This window comes from Arachis stenosperma, chromosome 4 (genome assembly GCF_014773155.1).
Source record: "Arachis stenosperma cultivar V10309 chromosome 4, arast.V10309.gnm1.PFL2, whole genome shotgun sequence".
Taxonomy (NCBI): Eukaryota; Viridiplantae; Streptophyta; class Magnoliopsida; order Fabales; family Fabaceae; genus Arachis; species Arachis stenosperma.
Window position 1 is genome coordinate 10,104,608 of NC_080380.1, and position 24,378 is coordinate 10,128,985.

Here is a 24,378-nt window from a genome sequence, read left to right on the forward strand (position 1 = left end):
TTCACTCTTCTAAATCATAAATTCTAAATCCTAATCTTAAATATCAAAATTTAAATTTTAAATTCTAAATTTTTAATTTTAAATTAATTTTATTTTATTTTTAATTTTCTTTTTATTTAATTTTAAATATTTTTATTCTTTTAATTTTATATTTTTTATGTTAATTTTCTTTTAATTATTGACTAATTTTAAATTAATTGGCTGAATGTTGCCTCTCTAGACATTTTCAAATAAAAAATACACGGACCAACACAAAAAGAAAAAGTGAAGAAATTATATAAATAGATAGAATAATATATAGAGAAAAATAAATTTTAATCAATGCAATTAATATTATACTCGTCTTTCAAAAGGAAGCTGTAACCAACCATTCGAGTACTAGAAATAATAAACATCTTCTCAAAAACTTAAACTGATTTTTGGGTTCACCAAGGATGATGAAAAAATGTAACACTAATGGTTATATCTCTAATACTCCCTAAACCTCCATTGTACACATTGTACAAATATTCTATTGGTTCTTCGTACTTTTCTTAATAATAATAATATAATATATCCAAGATAATTTTTTTAATAAAAAGATTAAGTTAAACAACTATTTTAAAAGAAAGAAAGTATGCGGTACCATTTGATCTTACATTACATCAAAGCAAAGCAAAGCAAAGTGTCTCTTAGTCTATAAATAGTAATATTTGATTTGAGAGAAGAGAACATAACTTGGTAGCTTACATTTGAGAGAAAGCCAAAAAGATGTGTTGCAATTATTCCATTTGTGTTAGAGTGTTGGTGGCATTGTTGTTGTGTGCATCAGTCTCCATCAACGCTCAGCTCAGTACCACGTTTTACTTGCGAACATGTCCCAATTTGCAACATATTGTGTTTGATGTCGTGGCTAAGGCTTCCTTTTCTGATCCACGAATTGGTGCCAGCCTCATCAGGCTTCACTTCCATGATTGCTTTGTTCAAGTGCTTATTTTCTTTACAACTCCACTTTAAATTTAACTACCTACATTATTTTAAGACATTCTGTGTCATACTAACGGATTTTTTTCATTTAAATTATTAAGATATGATATTTACTGAAATCTGTAAATAGAATTATATATATCTTATGTTAAATTTGTATATGAATTGTGTTTAATTTGATATATTGATATACGTAATATGTTACAACTACGCAGTTATATTATACTTCGGATGTAACTGATTTTTTTTTTTTTTAATGTATCATATGTCGGGTATATAGTATTCGGACTCAATTATTATTGATTTTTTAAGCTGTGCATTTAAAATGTGTAATATATGTATAAAATTATAATTTATTTACACATTTCATATTTTGATAAATATATTTTATTAATTTAAATAAAAATTCTTATACTAACTATATATTAGGGTTTCAAATTGTGGTTTACCATATCATATTGTTATGGTGTTTACAGTAAGAATATTATAATATGGATTATATATATGAATAATATTAGGTGTATATATATTTTTTCTCTAGTTATTTCCACGTATTCTAGTCTAACATAGCCATAGTTGAGAGACAGATTTAGAAAAAATTGGTAAGATTATTTATATCAATATATATTAATTATTATACATATTAACGGGTGGTAAGATTTTTTTATTTAATGTTAAAATAATATATATTGATATTAAAAAATTAATAATAAAATATAAAAATAATTGTTAATAAAAATATTGGTAAAATTACAATTTAATAATTAAAAAATTATTGAAGGGTAGATATTTTAAAAAAAAATAATTTAATTATTAATTTTTTTAAAAATATTTTGGTAAAAATATAATTTAATCAATAAAAAATAGTTTATTAAAAGATATTTTAATAAACAAAATTTAATGATAAAAAATAAAATTTTTGTTAATGGATATTTTTTTAAAAAAATAAATTTTTTTCTTAAAAAATAGATAAAATTAATATTAGTTAACACAAAAAATTTTAAATAGATTAAAGAGGAGGTTTTTTAAAAGTTAGAAAAAAAAATATACATTTATAAAATAGAGAAGAGAAAAGTGTCATTTTAGCATCTCAAAAAAAGAAAGTAAAATTTTCTCAAAAACAAATAAAAAAAAAAGTCAAAGAGCTGAGTCAAACAATAAAATTGAGTACTTAAGCAAATCAACGACTTCTAATCAAAGTAAATAAGTCCCTCGAATTTAATTAATCTTTACAAAGTATTGATTCAATGATTTTCTCTTGTCTTTGATTTTAAACTATTCAATTATGTTATTTTATTTGTGAATCATTTAATTTAAAGGAAGTTGGACTCAGATTTGAGTAAGAGACTACGTGGGTAGTATTACAAGTTTCATTCTACTATTCGTCTCTATTTCTTATTATTTTACTGAATCGATTTCATACTTCCTTTTATTCTAGTTTTAGATCAAAATTAATATGATTATTCATCTCTATCATTATGTATGTGAGAATAAACTTAAATAAAATATTTTTTAACATAAAATTTAATCAAGTATTTTTATTTTAGTACGAGGACGACAAACAAAACACTATAGTAAAAGAAAATGAATATATATAGAATTAATTCTAATATACTTATACTACAATGGTTATAGTGATTATAATATTTTAAAAAATATTATTAAAATTAAAGTAATATTTTTTTATTGATTAACAATACTTTTTAAAAAATATTATTAAAAAATGTTATCAAAATATGAAAATATATTATTTTAATTTTAATAACATTTGTATAATCACTGTAACCACCATAAATATAGACATATTAAAATATTATATATATATATATATATATATATATATTCTCTCTTTTGAGAAATCTAAAATAATTAAATAACAATTTAGGAACACTATTTTTTTTTAAAAAAAAAAATTGAAATCCTAAACATTTGACAGTTGATAAGACTTTTGATCTCAAAAATTAAAATTATATGATAAAATATTACTATATAGGATGGATATAGCTAGGTAATGATGAGAACACAAAGAAATTAATGATGTACCAAATTAAAGTTAATTATTTCATGTATTATATACATGTTTTCGACAGGGTTGTGATGCATCAATTTTGCTGAACAAGACGGCAACAATAGATAGCGAACAAGATGCATTTGCAAATGCCAATTCAATAAGGGGTTTCGATGTGGTCACCAAAATGAAGGAATCTGTTGAAACTTTTTGTCCCGGAACAGTTTCTTGTGCGGATATTCTTGCTATGGCAGCTGAAGTGTCTTCTGAAATTGTAAGAATATAATGTCTCAACATTAGTAGTATTAGTTTATTCTTGTGACTAGAGAAGCTCATAATTAAAAAAAGAAACTAAATAAACCACATACTTATAGTTTTTATTTAATACGAATTAACATCACACCAAAAGGATTATATTAAAATTTAGAAAAAAATAAATAAATAGGTCCTGACTTTTTAATTCGAAGATTGGTAGGTCTCTGATTAGTTAAAAATATAAAAATGTCAATGTTCTTTTAAAATATCAGATATTATTAAGTCTCTTTATTCAAAATATACAAGAACAAATCGGTCCTCCAAAGGAATTTAAATGTCTCGCGTTTTAAAAAGTGATGGATGTTTTTTTATTTTTAACTAGTTAATAACTTATTTATTTTTGAAATAAAAAGTTAGGATCTATTTGTCGTTTACTCTAAAATTTATATATTTAATAATAAATAATAATATCTCCTGTTCGTTCCAAATAAATATCTAATTATATTTAATTATTTACTTGTATAAATTAAGAAAGAAATTATTTAATTTTAGATAAATTAATCTGATTATAGAATTTATATTAACTCATTTTTTAAAATATTTTTTCTGTTTTTCAGTTAGTATAGTTAATTAACAGAAAAATTAATTAATGTTTTCTAAAGTGTTAAATAAGTAAACCATTATTTAATTTAAAACAAAATAAGTTTTAAAAATCAACACTGCATGTTTGAAACAAAAAAGTAATAATAAACAAATTTTTGTATAAAAAACAAATAAGTGTTATTAGTTTTTATCATATTTACACATATGATGACCTACCACTACAAGAAAAACAAACGTTTTTTACGGTTATTAGTTCTAATAAAATAAATTATTATTTTTAGTAAAGTATTCTCAACGATAGATCATTAAATTGTCCAAAAGAAAAAGGTAGCTATAATTATGAAAACAAAAAGTTTCGAAAAACAAAATTGATAACAAAAAATTATTAAAATTTATTGTTTTTATTTTTATTTAATACACCTTATAATAAATAAATAATAAATAAAACAAGTTTAGATTTTATAGACTGTTTGAACTTTTTTCCCCCCTAATATTTATCGTTGTGAAAACAAACTTTCTCTTGAAAATATATTTTTATTGATATTTAGTAATTATGAAGGACAAAAATAAATTGAACTAATATTATTTAGGGCGGAGGTCCCCAATGGAAAGTTCTATTGGGAAGAAGAGACAGCTTAACAGCGAACCGAAGCCTTGCTAATCAAAACATTCCGGCACCATTCTTCACACTCGATCAACTTAAAGCTAGCTTTCAAAACCAAGGTCTCGACACTAATGATTTAGTTGCACTCTCAGGTATTATTCATCAATATATATATATATGATAGATAATTTTTTATATAGTTGTTATTTGTTGTTACATCAAAACTATTATAAATAAATATGACACTTCTTATCTCAGTTGAAAAGAAAAGTTAGATAGTAGATACTAATTATATTATAGCAAATTAATGGACATTATATATGTATATATTTATATTAGGGCTTTATTAACAAATGCCCTTAATTCTGTTAAGACACTTGTTAAAAACTTAAAATTACTTAGAATGTAAATTTAAAAGAGTTATGCTACGTGTACACTAAAATCAGCCACTAAAGTTAGCCATCGGTATAAAATACATGCTAGAATATAAATACATATTGAAAATAAATTAAACTACATATGTATTTATACACAAATATATTGGTGGCTGATTTTAATGGTTGATTTTAGTGTATAAATAACATTTTTAAATTTAAAAATACTAATATTCAATAAATACATTATAAAAATATTAAAAATTTTATATTCTTATTTTTTGTAAAAGTTTTTACACTACTTAAGCACATTAACCAATATTAACTTTTAGGATATTTATGATTAGCAAAACTCTATATATTATTATTTCTTAAAATAAGAGAAGTGATGTATTTGATGAGATCTTGAGATTCATTAATTAGTACAAGTATTATAATAAGTAAATATTATTATACTTACAGGTGCTCATACAATTGGAAGAGCTCACTGCAGAGTATTTGTTAATCGATTATACAATTTCAACAACACAGGCAATCCTGATCCAACATTGGACTCAGATTATTTACAAACATTGCAAGAAATATGTCCCCAAAATGGAAATGGTAATAGCCTAACCAATTTGGATGTTTCAACTCCAAATATATTGGACAACAGATATTACTCCAATCTTAGGTCTCAAAGAGGATTGCTTCAGAGTGATCAAGAGCTTTATTCAACTCCTGGGGCAGATACCATTTCCCTTGTTGATACCTATAGCAATAGCAAAATTGCATTCAATCAACAATTCGCACAATCAATGATCAAAATGGGTAATATTGGAGTCCTAACGGGAGATCAAGGAGAGATTCGATCGCACTGTAACTTTGTTAATGGGTCATAATATAATGTCGACAAGGTGGTGATGAACAATCGATGAGTTCAAAATAATAATAAGATCTATGTAGCTCAATTTAAATGACTCAAGTATTATTATGTATGTGGTGTGTACTAGACTACTAGTATTATACTATATGCTTTATTATTGAAATAAATTGAAGTAGGGTGGAAGCATGCCATGCATTTTAATACGGTAAAAACTCAGGTGCAGTTGACTGCACGTGAAGTTGATAGTTGAGAGTTATTAGATAAAAATTTAGTCAAATTATCTAACGGTTTTCAGTTATCAACTTCACGTGAAGTCGACTGCACCTAAGTTTTCACCTTTTAATACACCCGTTTATTATTATTATATTTAATTACTTTGCATAAATTATAAAACCAGGCCCTCTCTCTCTCTCTTCATATGCGTATTTGGATAGGGCTTTAGGCCCAGCCCAAAAAAAGCGAAAAAGGGCTTAGGATATATAAAAATGTTAGGCCACTACTATTTTTAGTTTAAAAAAGAAACAAATTTATTAGTGTTAGTTTAATTATAAGGCTTGCTGAAGACTTTAGTTGAGTGGTAAAATATAGTGTTTCTGAATATGCTGAATTTAGATTTGAATCTTAACAATAGTTAAGGAGTAGATAAAACTCTTAAATGTGTGTAAGTATGTAAAATGTGCATATTGTAATATATGATGGTTATAAAATTTTAACAATATTTAAAAATATAGCTAAAATTAATGTTATATTTTTTTATTACCTGATAATATTTTTTAATTTTTAAAAAGATAAAAACAAAAAAGTAATCAAATTAACAAGTATTATCAAATAAAAAAAATATGACTTTAATTTTAACTATATTTTTTAAGTGTTATTAAATTTTCATAGTCACCATAATTATATAATCCGTATAATTCATATAAACGGTTGTTAAGAGTGAATTTTAATTATTAAATAAGTAGTGTAAATTTATTTATTAAATAATATTTTAATGCATAATATGTTAATATTAGAAATAATTTTTTTTAATTATTTTATAAAGTATAATCTTTTATCTTACTATGTTTAGATAAGACAAAAAAAATATAGATATAAAAAGATTAAATAACGATAAATTATGTCTTACCAAATAATTGAAAGAAAAAAAATGAGGATCCAATTCAATAACTGCACACAGACGACTGCGTAAACAAAGGGAATTAGTAAATAGAGTTTCATATTCGTAGACTTGGAAGAATTCTTAAATACCATGAAGATCTAGAGATGCAACACGTTCCCAACTGATCTCATCTAATTAAACTCATTCTCGTTAATTAATTAGTTCCACGTACACATTTCTAAATTCATTTAGATTCTTTCTTCGAGCTTTATTTTCAACGATTATCTTATACAAACACATGTGGGTGTATACTTATTTATTAAACCCTTCAAAAAATAGAAGTTAAAAAAATAATTATAATAAAAAAGTTGGTTAATATTATTATTAAAATTGAGTCTATATGATTATTTATTAAAAACTAACACATTTTAAAAAAGAAAAAAATACAAAGAACTAATATTTAATTAGTCAATATTAATAAATTTTTAATTGTTAAAAGTTTTATTTTTTAAAAATTTAGAATTTATTAGGATTTAGAATTTAAAATTCAAGTTGAGAGATTAAGATTTACAATTTAGAATTTCAGATACAAAAAGATAATTTATAAAAATTAATTGATATTTAACTAAAAAAAGTTGAACCTATTTGAATTCTTAAAAAAATTACATTGATTTTTTTTGTGATTGGAAAGAAAATAAACAACAACCAAGAAAGAAAAAACAAACAAAAAATTGCTTAAGAAAGACGGTCCTGCTGAATATTATTCTCAAAATTCTTTCAAGGCAACGGAAGCTCCACTTGGGGAGAAAGGATCCTCATTGCCGTCTTTGCCATGATATATGCTATTGTGTTTGCATTTCTCAAAATAAACCAGAGATTAGCACGCCATTTACAAGACATGATATCTCTAATTTTCAACATCAAAGGATCAATTAACAATGCTGTAAATTATTGATAATAATAAAGGCCTTCACACAGTCTGTCTCACATATAACACCTTTTTGTCCCGAGTCCCAGGCTAAAAAAAATCTCTCCAAATAGCAAACAACTCTCCTTGCAGAATATTATGACTCTCAATTGTTCACAGACCGTCTCGTTGCCACCTACACTTCCAATCTTTGCAAACACATGCAAAATCAACTCGAACACCATTGTCAGGATAAGTAGCATCACAATTAATTTTAAAGGTATCCACCGAGAAGAGAATCCAAGAGCCACTAATGGTGGAGGAGATAGACACTCGTTGCAACTCAAAAATATTCAGTAGCTCCTTTTCCAATGACAAAGTCATACTAGTCACTGTGGTCCAAGGCTCGTGCGGATGAAAGATCTCGTTATTCCTCGAATGCCAAATTCACTAGAGACCAGAAAAGAATCTAAAGGGGCGCTGCTCGCTATTATGTAAGAACCAACTCATCAAATCCAGTGGTTGACCGGAGATTCGCAAAGCTTGCCAAACTAGCTGGGCTTTTGGACAATTTCGAATGCAATATAAAATCGATTCCTAACATAAGAAACATCATGGACAGCTATCCGTGTGCGAAATGGCCCCCCTAAAACGAAATTCAGAAATAGGAAGAGCCTCTCAAAGACATAGCCAAGCCAAGAATTTGTGCTTTTCTGGAACATGTTGACACCAAAGCCAAAGCCAATTCCCCCTATCCTCCCATCTAAACATCTTCCTACTGAGCTACAAATAACCACTATGAGCCTCATAAACCTTTGAGGCCGCACCAGTCCAATACCAACCGACCTCTAAAGAAGCTTGAACATCCGGGTTGTAAGAGTTAATGTTGTTATGCATAGACTAATTTAGAGGAGAATAGATATTCTCAAAGTTTCACTGTCCAGATGACCAAAGGTCTAAGATCCGGAGATCCGAATAAAAAAGGTGAACATAATCCATCTCATGACACAGTCGCCCCTCTCTCTTCTCCATTTAGAAAACGAAAAGTTCTGTTCCAAATTTCCAATGCACCAAATAAAACCTTCCTTTAAGATATCCCAAGCTTGACATATACTCTTCCAAACATAAGATCCCTTGCCTCGAAACTGACTGAAGCAATCATCCTTAGAGGAATGGTATTTCTCCGTCAACAATTGAACCCATAGCTTGTCAAGATGGTGAAGAAGTTACCAAACTAGCTTTCCAAGAAGAGCAATATTAGCACAAAAGGGATCTCTAATTCCCAGACCTCCAAACTTCTTAGGGGTGACTAACAAGTTCCAGTAAACTAGATTCAGACCTCTACCATCAACTTGACCCTTCTATAGAAAGTTCTGCATCATGGATTCTATCTTATCAGTTACCTCTACCTGCATGTGGAAAGTAGGAATCGCAGTTACTACCAAATTGAGCAAACAAAGTCTACCCGCCTTATTAAGCAATCTCCCTTTCCAACTGGCTAGCCTTTTTCGAATCTTGTTGATAACATCATTGAAAGTTGAGCACATTGATTTGTTAGAATAGTGGCTTTTTTAGTAATTTATAAAATAATTATTACAAATTGAAAAAGATAATTATTCATGACCAGATAGAGAGTATTATTTTGGTTTTTCACAGTATTATTCAACCAGGCAGGTCAATAATTAATCCGTCACGGATTGGAGCTCCATTTAAGAGTTTGTTGCTGGCCAGTTGATTGCTATATATACAACCAGGGGCGGGTCCTCCAGAAGGTTGTCACACCACCAGTCTCTAGGCGCAAAGGATATCTCAGGGATCTCTCTAGGGAAGAGCTTCTCTCCAGCCGCTACGACAAGTATCTTGGCATCCTTCTTTACTGCAGACTTTGACTTTGGTGGGGTATCCCTTCCGACCACTACATTCACTACCACCGTTGGGGTTGAGTCCGGGTTCTCCAGAGGATCTTGCTTCGACTTGATCATTCGACCACGTTTTTCCTTGGAACACTCCCTTTCCATCCTTCCTGGTTGGACAATTTTTGCGTATTTTACTATTTTTAGATTTTCAATTGAACCAGGGTGACTTGTATTATTGTTTTGAATCAAATCAAGTGGTAAGGTGTAGTTTGAATCTAGTTAATGCAGTTTGTTAGTAGTTTATGATTATGTAGTTGAATCATTTTGTTTTTGTTTGTGAAAATCGATGTGCATGGTTGATGGTTTGAATTTGAATGTAATGCCGAAAGAATTCCAAAATACACAAATTTATAATCGAAATACACCGAAACAAGACGGAACAGATTCATCACAAGAATAATTCAGAACCAGAACTCCTACATTACATTCAAACCATCAACCATAAATAGCAATTTTCATAAACAAAAATAACATTATTCACCTACAGAATCATAAACTACTAACGAACAACATTAACTAGAATCAAACTACACCTCAGTCGCTTGATTCGATTCAAAACAATAATCCACTTCGCGTTGGTTTAATTGACAGTCTGAACTTGAATCATTCATTATGTTTGACAACAAAATAACTGTTCAAACCTGATTTCACAGCTTGATTTCTGTAATACCCTAATATTCATATCCTTATACTCAAGTCATAAGTCAATGATAATAAGGTGGTACGACTCAAGGTGGAGTTATAATACATGTATATTTTAGAAAGAATTAATAAGCGAGAAGCCTAAAAAGAGTAAAAGAAAATCGCGAGTGTACACACATGTATCAAAGAATATAACGCGTTCAGATAAACGGGATAAACAAAAAAACTAAAGGAATAGTAGAGTAAAGACAGAATATATATATTCTGTGAAGTTTAGGTCAGCTAGGGTTACAGGATAATAAAATAGTTGATAACAGATCCTATCTCTCCTAAGATACATCAAAGCCTTTATAGGCAAGGTTTCAAAAGAAATATTTACATTTACATCATTAAACTTTTCCAAAATAAAAGGGAGAAGTCTAATCAAAATACAAAACATAATCCAAAATATCTTCACCGTCATCCAGACAAACTCCAGCTCACTGCGGAGCACCAGAACCTGCATCTGAAAAATAAAAAATATATACGGAATGAGAACCCTCGACCCATGGGTTCCCAGTACGGTAAAAATGTCAAATAGATACAATATAACGTGACAGAAACTCTCTAAGTAATCTTAAACTCTCATAAATTAGTCGTTCAATCCTAAACTCTCACTAATCCGTAATTAGGCAACTATCATAGAAAACTCTAATCTAACTCATCCTTCTCTAAGTTCCATAGTCCTCCAAACACCAAACAGAACATCCCTTAGTGTAAAATCTAGTTAAATTGTAATTAATTAATTAATAGTTAATAAATTAAATTATAAGTATAAATATTTAGAAATTTAAAATTTATCATTTGGGAGGATCAAAATATTTGGAACAGAAATTAAAATATTTATCTTAAAGATTTTGGCTCAAAGTTGGGCTAAAAGCACCAAAAGAAACTTGGGCCACAAGTTGGGCCCAAGGCCCATTAGCCAACCCTCCACCCTATACCACTTCAGCCCCCACTCTTCCTTTGGCACAATAACAGAACATATTCAATATACAAGAGAGAAAGAGGAAGAGAACCCGTTTGTGGCCACACGTTTGTTTCAGAATTCTCTTTGATTCTATCTGAACAAAGTGGTAAGGAATTCTAAATTTCATGCCCAGTTCTCCCTTCAACTTATTTTCACAAATTTAGGTCTGGGGTATTGAGAAATTTTGTGATTTTGATGGTTTAGGGGTGCTCTAGTATGAGCTATTGTCGGGTTTTATCCATATGAGCAGTAGTGGATAAGGTAAGGAATTACTAACCCTTGTGATTTGTTGAATTAGTGAACCCTAGTATTGATTATGATGAATTGTATGATATTAACTTGAAAATTGGTGTTTATTGGAGTTGAATTTGGCAATTGGATTGATTGGGATTGGACTTTGGTGGCTGAGCTTGTTGAATTGGTTGGAGGCTTGAGATGCTTGTGGAAAAGAAGGCTTTTGTGGTGTTTTTAAGCTTGGGAGAAATTGGCCAAGGTATGGTTTTAGTTTCTTGTAGTTAATATATAATGTTGTGCGATAAACTTTATGTGCGCATTTGAATGCTATTTTTCTTATAACTTTAACAATCTGGTCCGTCTCATATATTAGATATGGAATTATCGCAGCTTTTATTACGTTAATGTCGTGACTGAATCATGATAATCACCATCCTAATATATTTAACGACATAGATTAAATTTGGATGAGTAATATAGAAATTACATGCCAAGTGATCTTATGTATGTCTATTTCCAGTTGGTCAAACTTTAAAACTTTATTAAGATCAGCTACAAAACATATATTGCAAAATGAATATTTCACATAACATGAAATAAACCATCAACTTAATTCTATAGAAAGATAATTCAATATCTGTCATAGGATATATAGCATAAAATAAACTCCCACTAAACCAAGGCATCACATGTATTGACACCCATTTAAATAGTGTGCTCATGACAGACTTTAGGAATCAATTCCTTGGTTAATGGGTCTGCTAGTATATACTCTGTTCCTATATGTTCTATGAAAATCTGTTTTTATTGAACTTTCTCCTTGACAACTAAGAACTTGATGTCTATATGTTTCGATTTTGTTGAGCTCTTATTGTTGTTGGAGTATAGTACTGCTGACTTATTGTCACAAAATATTTTCAATAGATTTTTAATGTCATCAACGATACCAAGCTCAGTGATAATGTTTTGCAGCCATATGCTATGTATGGATGCCTCAAAGCAAGCAACATATTCAGCCTCCATTGTTGAAGAAGCTACAAGAGTCTGTTTGTTAGACTTCCATGCAATAGCTCCTCCAGCCAACATGAAGACACAACCTGAAGTAGAGCGTCGACTATCTTGCATCCCGCAAAATCGGAATCAGAGTACCCAATGATATCCAAATTTTCTGGTCTCGTATAAGTAAGCTTGCAATCCTTTGTTCTCTTCAAATAATGTATTATGCGTTTAACATATATCCAAAGATCCATGTCTAAATTGCTCAAGTATCTACCTAATACTCCTACTACGAATGATATATCGGGACGTGTGCAAATGTGAGCATACATTAAGCTCCCTAGTGCTAATACATAAGGTTTATCATGTATTACTGTCCTCTTAATATCATTTTTGGGTATTGCTTGAGACTAAACTTATCTCCTTTAGCTACGGGTGTGTCCATTGGTCTACAACTTTTCATGCCATACCTACTTAAAATCTTTTCGATATAGTTCTTTTGTGATAATCCAAGAATATCTTGAGAGCAATCTCTTAGTATCTCGATTCCAAATACAAAAGAAGCATCACCAAGATCTTTCATTTCGAATTTGTTCGATAGAAATTTTTTAGTTTCATGAAACAAGCCTATATAATTATTGGCAAGTAAAAGGTCATTAATATATAAGACAAAAAATATGTATTTACTCTCACTGAACTTGCAGTATACACATTCATCTATGATATTTACCTCAAAATCATATGAGGTAATGACTTGATAAAACTTGTGATACCATTGACGGGAAGCTTGTTTGAGACCATAGATGAATTATTTTAACTTAAAAATCATAGATTTTGAATCGCCTGATACAAAATTTTCTGGTTATACCATATACATCGTTTTATCAATGTCATCATTAAGAAATGCTGTCTTTACATCCATCTGATGTAGCTCCAAGTCAAAATGAGCTACTAGTGCCATTATGGTTCTAAAAGAGTCTTTCGATGATATCAGAGAGAAAGTCTCTTTATAGTCTATTCCTTCCTTTTGAGTAAAGCCTTTAGCGGCTAGACAAGCTTTATATTTTTTGACATTACCCTTAGAATCCCTTTTGGTTTTAAATATCCATTTACAACCAATTGTTTTCACACCTTCAAGTAATTCTATGAGGTACTAAACGTCATTGTCTTTCATAGATTTCATCTATTCTTTCATGGCATCAATCCACTTTTTAGAGTTAGAAATTTGCATAGCTTGAAGAAAATTGATTGGGACATTTTCTATCAAACCAATGCCATCCTCATGTTCTTAGAGATAGACTACATATTCATCCAAAATTTTACTTCTCCTTTCTCTGTTGGATCTCTTTAATGGCACTTCTTGAGGTTGTTGAGCTTACTGTATGGGTTGGAATTGAGAAGGATTCTTATTATTCTCTTGTACTGTAGCAGTACTTCGAGCAACAATAATATTCTCATTGTTCTCTCGTACTATAACTAGATCTATAATATGATTCTCATTGTGCTCTTATACTATAATTGTATCTTAAACAATAATAGGTACAAAGACCATATAATTATCAGTTACAAAATCCTCATCAAAGCAGCACTCCTAATATTTCCTCCCCCTTCCAAACTCAACATCCTTAAGAAATCTCGCATTTTTCGTTTCAAAAATAGACCTTGATGTCGGATTGTAAAATTTGTACCCCTGTGAACGCTCAGTGTAACCAACAAAGTAGCAACTAATTGTTCTTGAGTCCAATTTTCTTTCATATGGCCTATACGGTCATGCCTCAACTGGACATCTCCAAATATGCAAATGCTTTATATTGGGCCTTTTTCCAGTCCAAATTTTATAAGGGATTTTGTTAAATGCTTTGTTTGTCACCCTATTAAGGATGTAAACTACAGTCTTTAAGGCTTCTCCTTAGAATGATTCAGGCAAGGAAGAATGACTAATCATACTTCTCACCATGTCCTTAAGAGTTCGGTTCCTTCGCTTTGCAACACCATTCATGCAAAGTTTGCTTGGCATGGTATATTAAAGAATAATACCACACTCCTCTAGGAAAAGACCAAAAGTCTTGGGACGTTGCTCACCTGAACTGTCATATCTTTTGTAGTATTCACCACCACGATCAGATTTGACAATTTTAATTTTTTTCCCAAGTTGAAGTTCAACTTCAGCTTTGAAAGACTTAAAAACATCCAAGACTTGGGACTTTTCATGAATTAAATATAGATACCCATAACGAGAATAATCATCTACGAACGAAGTAAAATACCATTGTCAATTCCAAGAGACAGTAGGGAATGGGCCACATATATCGGTATGTATCAGTTCTAAGACATCTTTAGCTTTCTCGACACATAATTTCCTTTTTGTCCTTTTTCCCTTTATGCACTCAATGCAGACTTCAAAGTCTGCAAAATTTAGAGATCCAAAAATTCCATCCAACACGAGCCTCTAAATTCTCTGCTTAGAATATGACCTAGGCATTTGTGCCAATGATGCCGAATTCTCATTTAGTTTTTGTTTTGTACCTGTTTTTAGTATTTCATTATTATAGGAATTCAAATTAAGCCTATATAGATTATACATCAAATGACCAGAACAAATATTATTCGAATTATAAAAGAGACTGACTTTATTATTTTCAAACAAACAAAAATAATTCTATTTGTCCAAACGAGAAACAGAAACTAAATTTCGCCTAAATAACGGTACATAAAATGTCTCAAAGAAATCCAAGTAAAATTAACTCGTGGAACATAATCTAAAGGTTCATATAGTTTCGATTGAAACTATATTGCTGTCAACCACATAGATGTATCTTTCAGCATCACTTGGCGGTCGGTTCCACAGGTAACCCTGCATAGTAACACTTATATGAGTAGTAGTAGTAGAATCTACCCACCAAGTATTAACAGGTGGATAACTTAAACTAGCCTCAGAACAAATGAAAGTAAAAATCATACCCTTCTTTACACGCCAAGTGGCATATTTTGGTACAATCCTTCTTCATGTTAAAACTTGATCTTATTTCTTAGCCTTTTTTTGTTGAGAAGGCGCATCCGCAGTAGAATCACACTTTCTTTATATTGATAAAGGTGCATCCTATTTCTTAGCCTTTATCCTCAGTAATTGAGCCCCGAAATGCCTCAGAAATTGAGCGTTTCATCCCACTTCTCTATTTTAACCTCATTGGGATTTTCTGGAGTGGAAGTAGGTTTCTTCTCTTGAAGAGCTATATCCAGATCCATACAACTGAAGACAATCTCCACGGTATCCTTCCAAATCTTAAAGTTTGAACTATTCATCATAGGAATACTGCTAATTTGTGCAGAAATATTGATAGCTGAAGCCACAGTTTCTGGATTAGAACAAAAAAAATATGCAGTAAATATTAGTTAAATAATGGGAAAAAATCCATATTGAGATATCTAAAACAACCATAATTTTCAATCTTTGGATAGAAAAACTAACTGTAAGTGATACTCTCATTGCATTAATCAAATATTGTCAAAAATTCATGACACACATTAAGCCTTTCTTTGGACCGACTGAATGCACATATGAAAACTTAAACTTCGCAACATATTTATTACCGCATATATTTTCTATTAATTGGCCAAACAATAACCTTTCTTTGGGCCGATTATTGACCATATAATTAATAGAAAATAAACAAAAGTGTGTAATGCTTATTATTTGGCCAAATAATAAACTTCCTTTGGGCCGATTATTGTTCGCATAAATAATAAACTTTATTTTCTATTACTCAAATATTATTAATGTGTACACATAACTCGGCCAAATATAAATCTTCCTTTGGGTAGATTAATATTGGTATAAGTGACATACAAAATTAAATCCAAGACAATCATAATTTAATGATATTCTATTAATGTTTTACAATAAAACATCAATTTTATGAGTATAATTTCATATATATATATATATATATATATATATATATATATATATATATATATATATAAATTAGAACATTCTTATATTTACATTATAAGCACACAACAATAAATATATATAAGCACACAACAAAAAATAGACACGCTTGTTTTTATATTAAACGGTCGACAACGTAGATATATATGTCAGGATTGTTACACATCCAAGTATTTTTTTATCCAAGTTTATCCAAGTAGGTCCAAGTATTTCTTCTTCTTCTTCTTCTTTCAAATACACACGTACGTCTTCTTCTTCTTTCAAATTCACGCATATCTCCTCCTCCTCCTCTTCTTCCTCCTCCTCCTCCTCCTCTTTTTCTTCTCCTCTTTCATTATCGTCATCACCAACAATATCAATATTTTGTTAATGGATTATTTTTTCAATTGAATTGAATTGAATTAAATTAAATGGACACAGGTATTTTAAATTGAATTGAATTGATAATCTCTAAATTGTAGATACAAGTGTTCTGATGTGTTCTTTATTTTGGAATCGCTATATGAGATTTAGACGTGTTAGTTCTTTATTTTAGAATGACTATATTCGATTTGTCTTTTTCATCTTTGATACTTATTGTACCACATTAATCTTTCTTCTCTTTGCATGCATATACTTGATTTATCATCCAAATTTTTATGATATACAAATCTATCATATTTTTATGATTTTCTTAATTGATACTATTTTTATAATTGTTATCATTATATTACAAGCCATTTAAGTTAAGAGTATGTATATTTTATAAACTCTATATGAATTTTTTTAATTTGCCCATTACTGTTATATTTTCTAAAAGCATAATCCTTTATGATTTTTTGTTTTTGTCATTAATATCGTTATTATTATTATATTTTAAATCTTTAAATTAGGGAGTACATACATATTTTATGCAATTTGTATATATTATTATTATTATTATTATTATTATTATTATTATTATTATTATTATTCTCTTTGTTCTTACAAATACACATACATATTACTTATACAAGTTATATAATATAAAATAGCTAATGTGATTATGATCAATTTTATGTATTATCTACAAATAGATAAAAAAATAATAAACAAAGAATGCAAAAAAAAATTAAAATATTGCCAGCGATTGCTGAAATTATGTGTTGTTTCATGTCATGAAAGATGGTTTTAATGGGTTTAGGGCCGAAAGAAGAAAAAGGTGAAAGTTATTTTGTAAGTAATCGGTTAAAATCGACTTAGAAATCAATAGTTTCTAATGTTATGATACTAGTTAGCAAGAAAGTCAACTATCATGTGACATTGTCTCCTAAATTTTTTAGATCCAAGATATTGTTCATGATTCTTTATTTCAAATTCGGTAGTACGTGAAGTTTAGGCTCTTCTCCAATTAAAGGCGAATGTTGAGCATATTACCCAAAAAACTAAACGGGAGAATGCAAAGAAATTAGAACTCTTCTACTGTTAGAAACAAGAGATGAGAAAGGATTTATAAATTATTGAGTGTATTCAAGTTGTCTTTCCATCATATTCTTTCAACGTCAAAGATGTGGGCCTTTCGTTGTAACTAGGGATGAAGGAAACTGAATGTTTAATAGACGAACACCTAAGGTTTGGACATAAGGACAAGGCAGAATCTTTGTTGAGGGAGATGGAGCTCTCTTTCCTACACAAACATTCTTCTATGATTGCCTAAATTCTATTGAAATATCATGCCAGATTGGATAACATCAATGAAGTTCCGAGAATTTACAAGGTCTCTCAGTTTTTAGATAAATTCGTTGTGTGTGCTTTAATAAAATAGAAAGAGTACATAAAGAGTACGCAAAGATAATAAAATTGTGAATGATTAATAAAAAAAAAGAAAAAATAAAAAAATTTTATTGATTTTTTTTGAAACCGCTTATCTTTAGAAAATACACGAACACATAATGTTTGGACGTAGGGAAGAGGCAAAAGAGCTATTGAGGGAGATAGAGGTTTTTTTCATACAAAGAACTCCTCCTGTCTTTGACTTACTTCGATTACTTCAATTCTGATATGTGATCTCTACCTTTCATCTATTTCGATGTCATACAAAATTAAGAAACAGAAATGATGTTAGGAGAATATAAGAGGTATGTAAGGCTATCTTTGATATTTGTTGTATGGCATTAATCCTTCCTTTCTTTGCATGCATATACTTGGTTTATCATCTAAATTTCTATGATATACAAATCTGTCATATTTTTATAATTTTTCTTAATTGATATTATTCCTATAATTATTATCATTATATAACAAGCCATTTAAGTCAAGAGTACGTATATTTTATAAACTCTATATGAATTTTTTAATTTGCTTCATCACTATTATATTTTTTAAAAGCATAATCCTCCATGATTTTTTATTTGTGTCATTAATATTATTATCATTATTATATTGTAAATCTTTAAATTAAGGAGTACATATATATTTTATGCAATTTGTATATATTATTATTATTATTATTACTATTTTTAATTTTCTCTTTATTCTTACAAATATACATATATATTACTTATATAAGTCATATAATATAAAATAGCTAATGTGGTTATAATAAATTACATATATACTTCACAAATAGATTAGAAAATAATAAACAAAGAAGGCAAAGAAATTAAAATTTTGCGGGTGATTTCTGTGATTATGTGTTGTTTTATGTCATCAATGATGACTTTAATGGGCTCAGGGCCGAAAGGAGAATAAGGTGGAAGTTATTTTTTAAGATAACCGATTAAAATCGACTTAGAACCGAATAGTTTCTAATGTTATGATAATAGTCAGCAAGAAAGTCAACTATCATATGATAATAGTTTCTAAGGCTATCTCTCCAACTTCAGCTCCTGTTGTGTTTGAAACTACTCTAAAATGTTTTGTTAAGTTAAGAAAATTTGATGAAGCAGAGGAGGTTTGCAAGATTCTTTCTAAACCATTTATGATGCATGCCAATTATGTTTTATGTGTATACATCTCAAGACAGATCGGAAAAAAAGCAGAAATATTTTTTTAGAAATGGTAGCCAAGAAAGGCTTTATAGCTCCAATAATATGGCACGACTCATAGATCTTCATGTCAAATTCGCGGAGATAGAGGAGGCAGAGATCATCTTCCAAAAGGCACTTATGAATGGGGTGAGACCAACACAAGCATCTTATAATGCTATTAAGAAGCATTATGCTAAGAGAGGGGTAGGCGATTTCATAGATCCCGAAAGTAGAAGCTTTTGTGAAGGCTCCAAAAACATTAAAGTTGTGTAAGTAAAGCTACATTCAAGTTCTCTATTCAAGTTATCTGGAATAATACAATATAAAAGGGTATTTATAGGTGCTAAGAGAATTGAAATAATAATATTCTATAATAAATATTCATATATGCTAAACAATGCTAATTGATCCTAATTATATTATAACATCTAGTGTGTGATGTCCAGAAATTACTTTACAAGCATTACATATCAAAATTCTATCTCTCTTACAGAACTTGCAAAGTTAAAGGTGAGGGGAAACATAAATACTAAAACAATACAAAAATATCGTGTAAATAGAAAAGTAAATAAGCTCTTCCGAACTCTGTCGTCCATGTCCTAAAACAGAAAAGACCTGTAGGGGAGTGAGAACATCGTTCTCGCTGGTTCTCACTATAGGGTTACAAAATTGTCATAATAAGATACGTAAATAAAACTATTTTGAAAGTGTAGTGATCATTGTCCGTCTTATGTATCTTCTCAAATACCAAAATTCACATTAAAAAAAATCCTTTTTAAAGAGAACTTTATTAATTCCTCAAAATCCAAAGCCTTTTTCTTTTCTTGTAAAATCTTAAAAGTTTTCCTAGACAATATGAATGACCAACCTGTTCCAAGCATAAGCTCATTAAGTCTATGCTGAACCAGTTTAGTTTTTTATACTTTTCTAAACCGAAAACACAAACCAAACATGGCCTTCGGCCCACCTCATGATCAACCACGGTCCTAGGCCCAAACAATCCAAACAACAGCCAATCACCACAATCCAACAGAGTTTTAGTAGCAAACACAAGTAGAAAAGTTCAAGCACAAACAAACAATTACTTCAAGTAGAACAATTAGCAGTTAACCACAATTAATCACAAAGGCAAACCAAGTACAATATGCACACCCAAACAATGTCACATAGATGTATATGATGAATGCCTGTCCTAGTGGCTGATGAGTCTTATCTGTCGGTTATAAAGCCAACCCGACAAGTCCTGGTAGCTAACCATTGGACTGTCCCTCTGTCGTGCATCCCCAACTCGAGTTATTCACAAGCATAATCATAATCACACAACACCCACACTGATGTTTATCTACAGGGGCGAGCTCATCCGAAACTTTCACAGTATCCGGCCACACTTACGACATAGGGTCAGCAGAGTGTCGAGTCTCAACCTGGAGCACGTGGTGGCTAGCCACTGTTTTTACCCAGAAAAACTCGTATCTCAGATAATTGGAAGTGCAACAATCAGTTTATCAACTCAATAATCATCCATATTCGTACTCAGCCATCCGGCTCATAACATATTCCACAATCAACCATAATTCATTATCATATACAGCCATTCTGGCTCAACATATTCCATAGTCAGTCATAATTCATTATCATATACAGCCATTCTGGCTCATAACATAATAGCACTTCCACCATCCAACATCATAAAACTCGTAAAATCATCATTCAAGCCTTAAATCACTTTTTCTCAAATCACTTTATTTTGAAAACAAAAATTAATTCTTTCTGGCCTTGGCTTTAAAATCCCCATTCCTCAAATCATTTCAGGCTCATAAGCCACTTTTTCTCAAACATAAATTCCCCTTTTTAAAACATGGTTACCGAGCACGTGGTGACTAGCCACTTCTCCTCAAACGTAAATTTCTCTTTTTAAAAGTAAAGCCACTCTCTACAACATCTTTCTAAATATCTCAGAAACCACACCAAATCAAGAGCCTTTTTTTGAGGGATTCAAAATCAATCATTCTAAAACAAGATTTGGTAACAAAAGTTCTTCAGCTTAAGTCTTTAGAGAAGAATAATATAATTCTTTTCCTCAAATTTGTCTAAAGTCCTTAAGACCTTGGACTCCTGATGTGAGTAGTAAGAATAGAATCTAAGCTAAACCGAGTTGTGTAACCACTTACTCAAAACACATTTTCAAACTATTTCTTTTACTAAAACCCAGAAACCATTCTCAACCCCATAATAAAAATTTGAAACGTTCCCAATGGCTCGGAAATCATTTTAGTTGTTCTAAACCAGAAATTTAAAGGATACTTTAACCTTTCTTAAAATGTCAAAAAATGCGATTTATCAATCGAAATCCACGTTCTTTCAAAGTCACTAAAACCCCTCTAAGTAAAAATCCTTAAATCAAATTAAATTACATAAACCCTTTTCACCTTTAAAATAGCTTTAAAGTAAAGTCTCTTCCAAACTGAAATCCACAAATTAAATTCAGAGACATAAATCCTTTTCACATTCAAAATGGCTTAAAACATAAGTTTCTTTTAAATGCCTTACACCCAAAAATATAATACCTTTCTTAGGAAGTAACACTAAATCATAGTTCTCTTTTTGTTGAATTGAGAAATTAACTAACTTCAATTAATGATGACAAACATTATTTTATTGGGTTAATCATCTAATTATAGTTTTTAATTGTGCTTGATAAAGTGTTGCAGGCCAAAGAAAGAATATTGCAGCAGCCCAATAGGAGGAAAATCAAACCAGAAACAAAGTGGGCTACAAAGCACTAAAAGTCCAAGGTTGTTAAGCAAAGGAATTAGCTGGGATGAATGGAAAATAAATCCAACCCAAGCCCATGAAGACTCCATCAAGTTGAAGCCTTCCAAAGCACCTCACATGTTTGCTTCAGTAAGAATTAGAAAGAAAGAGAAAGAGAGAGCTTCGTTCTTCTTGTTCTTTCATCAGAAAAGAAAGATAGAGAAAGGTAAATCACAAAAAGCTAATGTCTAATCACCCTAATCAAAGCAAGCTAAGCTAAGTCAGAGATGGCCATGCCATAGTTCACATCCTAGAAGGAAAAAGAGGTTAGCTACAAAGAAGAAAGAAGAAGAAATCAAAAGCTAGGGAAAAATCAGATCTTAGGCAAATCAGAAAGATCTTTCCATTATTGGTACCCCAAAGTAACTTGCTGAAGCTTCCTTTCCCTTCATACCCATTTCTGATTAAATGTAAAAAGAAGCCTTTGTTCTCTACTGTTGTAAATCAAGGGTTCACAAAGTTTCTTGGAGCCAAAGCACATCATCAATGGTTTAGATTCAAGTTTACCTTTGAAACTTATATTTTTGCTGATCTAAGGCTTTCAGTCAAGCAAAAAAAGATCTATTCCAGCATTCCATTTTTGGAGGTAAATGGAAGAAAGTGAAAGGTGAGTTGGTGAAGCACACAGCTCAAGGAGTTGACCTAGGAGAGAGCATCTAAGCAACATGCAAGGAGATACAAAAGAAGATTTCTCATCATTCTAAAGCCAAGGAGAGATAACCCAGTGTATTGAGATTTTTTTCTGTGAAGAAGCTCTCTGAAGAAGTTCATCTACTTAGACAGTACCTTTTTTCAAAGAAGCATTCCGCCAAAAAGGAAGAACTGAATTAGAGACATGCAAACTTGGTTTATCACATAGCAATGAGGCTGTTGAATAGTTAATCTCCTTCATGTTTTACAGATTGTAATTTACTTTTCAATGTTTATCTTTCTATAATTTCTTGAGTGAAAAGACATTGGTGCACGAAATTGTGATCACTACTTTTCACAACTCAAATAATCTCCGGTAATGAATCTAAAAACTTGGTGTTCAATACCATGGCATAAACACAACTTCGCACAACTAACCAGCAAGTGCACTGGGTCGTCCAAGTAATAAACTTTACGCGAGTAAGGGTCGATCCCACGGAGATTGTTGGTATGAAGCAAGCTATGGTCACCTTGTAAATCTTAGTCAGGCAGACTCAAATGGTTATGGATGATATATGAATAAAAGATAAAGATAGAGATACTTATGCAATTCATTGGTAAGAACTTCAGATAAGCGAATGGAGATGCTTTGTCCTTTCCGTCTCTCTGCTTTCCTACTGTCTTCATCCAATCCTTCTTACTCCTTTCCATGGCAAGCTGTATGTTGGGCATCACTGTTGTCAATGGCTACAGTCCCGTCCTCTCAGTGGAAATGTTCAACGCACCCTGTCACGGCACGGCTATCCAGCTGTCGGTTCTCGATCATGTCGGAATAGAATCCAGTGATTCTTTTGCGTCTATCACTAACGCCCCACAATCACGAGTTTGAAGCTCGTCACAGTCATTCAATCATTGAATCCTACTCAGAATACCACAGACAAGGTTTAGACCTTCCGGATTCTCTTGAACGCAGTCATCAATTCTAGCTTATACCACGAAGATTCCGGTTAAAGAACCCAAGAGATATCTACCCAATCTAAGGTAGAACGGAGGTGGTTGACGGTCACACGTTCATAGGTGAGAATGATGATGAGTGTCACGGATCATCACATTCATCAAGTTGAAGAACAAGTGATATCTTGGAATAAGAACAAGCTGAATTGAATAGAAGAACAATAGTAATTGCATTAATACTCGAGGTACAGCAGAGCTCCACACCTTAATCTATGGTGTGTAGAAACTCCACCGTTGAAAATACATAAGAACAAGGTCTAGGCATGGCCGAGAGGCCAGCCTCCCAAATGATCTAAGATAGCATAAGACTAAAGATAGCTACCCCGATGAAAATACAATAGTAAAAGGTCCTATTTATAGGGAACTAGTAGCTTAAGAATTACAAAGATGAGTAAATGACATAAAAATCCACTTCTGGGCCCACTTGGTGTGTGCTTGGGCTGAGCATTGAAGCATTTTCGTGTAGAGACTCTTCTTGGAGTTAAACGCCAGCTTTTGTGCCA

The 24,378-nt window shown here is 30.7% G+C and overlaps 1 protein-coding gene across 1 annotated transcript; it reads left to right on the top strand.

Annotated features, from left to right (window-relative positions):
• Window positions 1–750: 750 nt before the first annotated feature.
• Window positions 751–5,756, top strand: LOC130974575 (peroxidase A2-like). The gene is made up of 4 exons (XM_057899446.1): window positions 751–966; window positions 3,057–3,248; window positions 4,423–4,588; window positions 5,273–5,756. Exons 1-4 carry the CDS (start codon window positions 751–753, stop codon window positions 5,689–5,691), a joined length of 993 nt encoding a protein of 330 aa, XP_057755429.1. The 3' UTR covers window positions 5,692–5,756.
• Window positions 5,757–24,378: the final 18,622 nt, after the last annotated feature.